This window comes from Pyxicephalus adspersus, chromosome 2 (genome assembly GCF_032062135.1).
Source record: "Pyxicephalus adspersus chromosome 2, UCB_Pads_2.0, whole genome shotgun sequence".
Lineage (NCBI taxonomy): Eukaryota > Metazoa > Chordata > Amphibia > Anura > Pyxicephalidae > Pyxicephalus > Pyxicephalus adspersus.
In genome coordinates this window covers 15,926,483-15,932,482 of record NC_092859.1, presented here as the reverse complement: position 1 = coordinate 15,932,482, position 6,000 = coordinate 15,926,483, and the positions used below count along the sequence as shown (strand labels likewise).

Here is a 6,000-nt window from a genome sequence, read left to right as displayed (position 1 = left end):
AAATGATGCATTTCAATGATAAACATGGTGTTTGCTGGGATAGGGCTGCAATTCACTTGCTTTGTCTGCAGTTCAGTACAGTATTCAGCATCAAAAGAAAAACCACACAAAGCAAAATAAAAGGCAAATACAACATCGGAACTGCCATGTGTACTGCTCAATGAAAGTCAGTGGAAGGGTTAGAACTTCACCAGGTTTTTGTTGCTGACTGTGTCCCTGTTACCAGAAAAAGAAAATAAAACTTCCAATGGGTAAACTAGGTGGGATAGATACCTAAATATTTAAATACCCATATAGATGCTAAATAAATTAGCAGGGAGATGGAATATTATGTAATAATATTTGCCCAGGGCACCATTTTGTCTAAATGGCAATTTTGGGGAATCCCAAAAACTGCTCATTTGTGGAGATTTGATGGTCCATGACTGATTTTTCTAGCTGATCAGCAGTGGTCAGGGTCAGAGCTGATATATGGGCACTCATCAAATACAGGAGACATGTTTATGTCAACAAAGCATTCAGTAGTCAGATCCCCGGGTCTACATCCCATGTCTGCAGGAAGTATCGGATCAGGGAGACTTCATGGAGGTGACAACAGACAGCTGTCCTTGTGAATTCCCAATAGCATTTGTATACAGGATAGGTCAGCGCTGTATGTCATCCATCTCCAGGAGGAGTATACAGTTCTGAGACCTGAGTACAGACAAATTGCTGAGCCATGCAAAGACCAGAGAAAGTCTGTTTATACCATGGGAATTCCCTTTAAATTCCATCTAGATGTAACTGGATTTATCCCTGTCAGGGTAAACATTCCAAGGCAATTTGTGAGGGGTTATAGCCCCATGAATATACATAAAATTTGTACGTTTTAGGCCTCCTACATCTCCATTTAATGATTTGTATAGCGCCAGCATCTTCTGCGGCACTGTACATCAAACATTGGGCAATGTGGGAGATGCAGATAAACCCCAGCTGATGGTTGCTAGGGGTGGTGAGGCCCTTAGCAACCACCTTTTACAAAGTAAAAGCAAAGTGAACAGCTGCCTGATTGGCAACCATTTTTACATTTGCTGCTTCAGAAGGTTTTTGCATTAGTTTGTGAATTTATTTATGGGCAAAGACCTAAAGTTGCGGCAAACTCAAATATTATGCCTTAATATTGGTGGGGTATCTGTTCGTGTGCAATAGGTTGATCAATCTATTATTTTATTATTATTATTATTATTATTATTATTATTAATATTAATAATAATAATAATAATTCATGTAGTACCATCATCTTCCATGGCGCTGTACATTAGCCCTAGGTGAGGCCCTTAGCAACCACCCTCCACAAGTGGAAACAATTGCAATTACTTTTACTCATCAACATTAATAATGATGACCTAATGACTAATGATTTGCATAGCGCCAGCATCTTCTGTGGCACTGTACATTAGCCATATACAGATAAACCAGCTGGTAGTTGCTAGGGGTGGTGAGGCCCTTAGCAACCACCTTCCACAAAGCCTTTGGCAAGGTAAACAATTACTTTTACTCATCAGCATTAATAATTATGACCTTATGACTAATGATTTGTATAGCGCCAGCATCTTTTGTGGTGCTGTACATCAGACATCACAGTACAGATATAAACAACAATGTGGGAGATACAGATAAATCCCAGTTGGTGGTTGCTAGGGGGGTCGGCCCTTAGCAACCACCTTTGACAAAGCGTTTTTGGCAAGGTAACGTTGTGTCAAACTCGAGCACCATCCTCTAATATTGGCAGGGGATCAGTTTGTGAGCACCTGGCCGATCTATCAATCTATGTCTGTAAAATTGTCTGATCCAGGAAGCCTGACATTGTTAGGAAATAAAAATTGCCCAATAGGGAAATGGTATCATGCAGGTCGCACATCAAAATTACAAGGATGTCATACATTACAGGAGTAAGAAGAAGAGAAAATTATGTCACTGACACATATAAGAAGGATTCTGAAAATCAGGGTAAAAGGTATTTGTTACTTTTTTTATTCCGTTGTTGTGTTCATTGGGTAATTTTGATTGGGATTGGGGTTTTCTTTTTGTTCTTTCTGGATCTACATTGTGCTTTGTGAATCCCTTCAAGATCTGTGCAGTCATCCAGTGTAAAACTTTGTCTTTGAGGCGCTTCCTGTAATAAAGACCGGTCACTGTCGTTCTCACTCATCGTGCAAGATGGCTGGTCTTGTACACGCCCCCTCCATCGATTTCCCCTCCAGGCAACTATTAGCAAGCTCCTCCCACAGCTCTGCTACATGCATAATCTTTGTACAGCAGAGTAATAATGTCACCGCCACTTCTATATGGTAATATGTGTGAACACATTTGTTGCACATAAAGTGAATTTTTATCCTTTGCAGCTATTGTGGAATATAATAAAATGGATATTTTTAAACTTTCAGCAAAATATGGCAAAAATTCCATGTATAGGGGAGGATGTGCCCTGGTTCTTTTCTCTCCTGGTGTGCAGCGCTGGGTGTACATTGGCAGAGAGTACTTAGCCTGGTGTGGTGGTAACAATGCATACATAGGGCTTCTACTCTTATTTTTTTTCAATGGACAAAGGGGACAATGGAGGTGGCAGTGGTGGGGGGGGGGGGGGTATTATGCTAACTTTACACATAACTTTTTTAACAAAGAAACTACTCCTGGCAATCTTGCAGAGATGGCAATTTATTACTTGTAATTCTTCAGCATCTGTATGATTTTAGATAGTCATCCCTCCTGGTTGCATTCATTATATATATATATATATATGTTGAAGTTCAATGTGATATGAAGCCTAATACAGAATAGTGAGTACAGAGCCCTAGCAAATCCTAGCACAGGACCTGCAACATCTGTGCTCGTACAGAACCTCCAGAGATGGCAGTGATGGGGAATGAGCTGGTCACCCCTATAACTGGTGACTTGAACCCGCCCACTCTGCATCCAGCAATGTCCTGGCACTGTACCATTGTCACACATGGGGGGGGCTCTGTAATGTGACTCTGCCAGTTGTGAGGCCCCTCCTATCACTGCCCCCCACCCCCCCTCCTCCAGCTGATACTTTCCGTGCGGTGCGGAGACCGAGCGATACTGCATACTGGACTACATGAATTAGGACTCCTCAGCACCACACCGCAACCTACCGAGACATGTTCGGTAAGTGCAACTTTGCTATATCTACAATAACGATCGTTATTGCACACATTCCGTGCGTTAGAGCTAAGTGAGTTTGTGAAAGTTTAAAAGAAATGATGCTGCTTGTATTTTTTACAACTATTAGTTTTTAAACATGTTGGGTTCAAGCATCGACGCTTGACAATGTCTGTTTAGTAGAGAACGCATGTCGTGACGCACGCCGCAATACGTTGACATGCATCATGCACATGTATGAAGATCCCTTCCCATTGACTTCAATGTATAACGCATTAAGCAGTAATGCAAAGGGCGAGGGCCCATTTAGATTGCGTGCATGCACGTACAATGACGCGCGTTCATAAAGGCAGCCTATTAAAATTTAAAGGTGGCTAGGTTCTGTATTATAGAACATTTACCAGCTGTGCTTCCTTTTCACCGGCTGCGCTTCCTATTCACACCGTGGTGCATTTTATTTATCACTGTTGTATCATTCTAAAAGTCATTCATTTGCAATTTATTTTTGGCTCTTCCATATTTTTCTTATCATATTTCATATTCAGGTGTGTAAAGGCTCCCTCTAGTGGTCATCTGTATATCACAGGTTTAGATTGGCTGTGGCTGGTGATTCCTTTCCATCTTTGTGAGCCATGAAGAATCCTAACGTTTTATACCAAGGTGAATGTTGGTGATCGCCTCCAGGCAAAGCTTAGCAGTTGTCCCATGAGGCTGTTTTGCCATCCATCATGTCGGATCACAAATCAGCTGGTAAGGAGCGGTACCCGGCGTAGGGTGGCTCCCCGCTTCATAGAACGGACCAGGCTGCTTGGCGTGTCCCTGGAAAGGATAACCAACATTTCATCCAGTGATTGAGCCTCTGAGCTGAACATTGAACACTTCCCAGTGTGTCTGATTCCTGCCCCCCCTCCTAACACAATAGTTCCTCCCACCAGCTCCTACTACACTATAGGAAACAGTAGTCAGGTATAGGCTAGTGGATGAAACCACAGTGTGCAGCGGGGGGGATTGGCTTCAGACTCGCCTAGAAGTGCTGGATATGAAGAGTCATCAGCTGCCATAGGGAATGTGATTTGGATTCACCACATCAGAGAGCTGAATTCAGTCTGGCGGTGAGGTTGTTGTGTGGTTACCTCTTCCCCATGCCCGCCTATTACACCCGCAGCTGACATGCTACATGTAGTTTCATATTGGCGGCTACACATAGAGAATGAATGGGAGCCCCTTGGTAATGCCTGATGTCCAGTGTGGAAACACAGAGGGATCAGGTGGGAGGAACTGGCAAGCCGCTGGCAAGGTGACACCACCTGTATGTATTTTGCCGGACGTTGGGGTTACTGGTTTCTCAGAAAAGATCAATATTCATTGGGGACGTTTTTGAATCTTGTAACCACAACCTGAGGAAGGGTCAGAACCTCTGCCATGTTTTAATCTCCATCTGTGGCCACATTGGTCTCTTGCCAGGGCCTGACAATCATTTTTAGTTGTAAAGTGTCCTAACCAGGCATCACAGGTCTCCTCCCTATCCCCAGCCTGTGATTGGAAAACTGATAGCTTCTCCTCCTATCAACATCCTCCTTGCACAGCTGATTAGCTCCTTTTGCTGCTTCTGTGTTCTTCAGTCTGAGCTATGCTGTACGTTGACTTACCCTGGACCAATATCAGCTTGTTACACTTCTAGTGATAAAAAGTTATTATGTATTAATGATCACCGAGCTGAGATTTTTGGGTGTACACATGGGCAGTACATCACCCAACAAGTTCACATCGGTGTCACATTCTTTGCATTTGTCCGCTCGGGGGCCATGTTTACCTCCGACACGTTGGCCAATCAGGAAGCCTCGGCTACTCACATCTCTCAACAATGTCCAAGAACAACAGCCGAGTGTTTTTGTCTCGCGGAGAGCCCAAGGTGTCTGGCTACGATTCGTCTCGCTGTGTTTGCTGCGCTCTGGAATATTTTCAGGAAACTTGGAGGAGAGATTTGTGGTTCTTGGCGTTCGCGACCATTTGATTTTTTTTTTTAAGACGCCGACCTTATAAAATGGAAAAGATTCCTCGCCGGTTCAATCAGGGAGAATGGGTGAAAGTCGTCTCCAAAGTCTGCATCTACAAATATCAGGGAGTATGGATCCCTAATGGGTGACAACGCTACATCTCTTCTTTACAATTGTACACCGGTGTTGTCACCTGAGATTGCATCCATCTGTCCGCACGTCTTTGTACTATGATGCCACAACGCCATGAATCTGTGTCTTGTCAGGAGGTCTGCAGGTAGTTGCTGATGGCTGTTGGCGTCTGCACCCGAAGGTGGAAATGCCAAACCACAGCTGGCCACACATATTGCAATCTGATTGGACAGTCCACCAACAGCTTTGTACAGGGAGCACGTACCTGCCTGGAGAGATATGAATTGCATTGTGTAGGTGGAGCTGGATGGCTGGGTCTACATGGACACTCCTATTGCGTTTATATGCGTTTTATGCACTTTTATTAGCGTTTTAAAGCTTGCCTTTAAAATACTGGAAAACGCCTATGCTGCGTTTTCCCGCGTTTGTAACTCATTTGCATTTTTAGTGCTTAAAAACACGGGAAAACATCCAACTGAAATAATGAAGGCTTTTACCTGGGTTTTTGGACATTTTTTTAACTTTAACCCTGCATTTGAATTTTTTAAACGTTGCAAGCAACATTTAAGATGAGGCTCATAGACGTGCCCCAAGGAAATGTCCTGATGTAGATTAGCCCATTGGAACGCATTGGGATTTCAAACATTGGCTTTAAAAGCCTCAGATTAAATGCTGGGGAAAACGTCCGTGTAGACTAAGTCTAAGCAGG

At 43.4% G+C, this 6,000-nt stretch overlaps 1 protein-coding gene across 2 annotated transcripts in view; it reads left to right on the top strand.

Annotated features, from left to right (window-relative positions):
- The first annotated feature begins 3,055 nt into the window (after positions 1–3,055).
- LPAR2 (lysophosphatidic acid receptor 2) overlaps positions 3,056–6,000 on the top strand; it is a 36,650-nt gene continuing 33,705 nt past the window's right edge. Inside the window, exon 1 of one of the 2 annotated variants that reach the window (XM_072399672.1) lies at positions 3,056–3,168. In XM_072399672.1, the coding sequence (XP_072255773.1) occupies positions 3,162–3,168 (7 nt within the window). In that variant the 5' untranslated portion in view covers positions 3,056–3,161. The remainder of the gene's footprint in view (positions 3,169–6,000) is intronic. The other variant, XM_072399673.1, reaches the window with a different exon arrangement.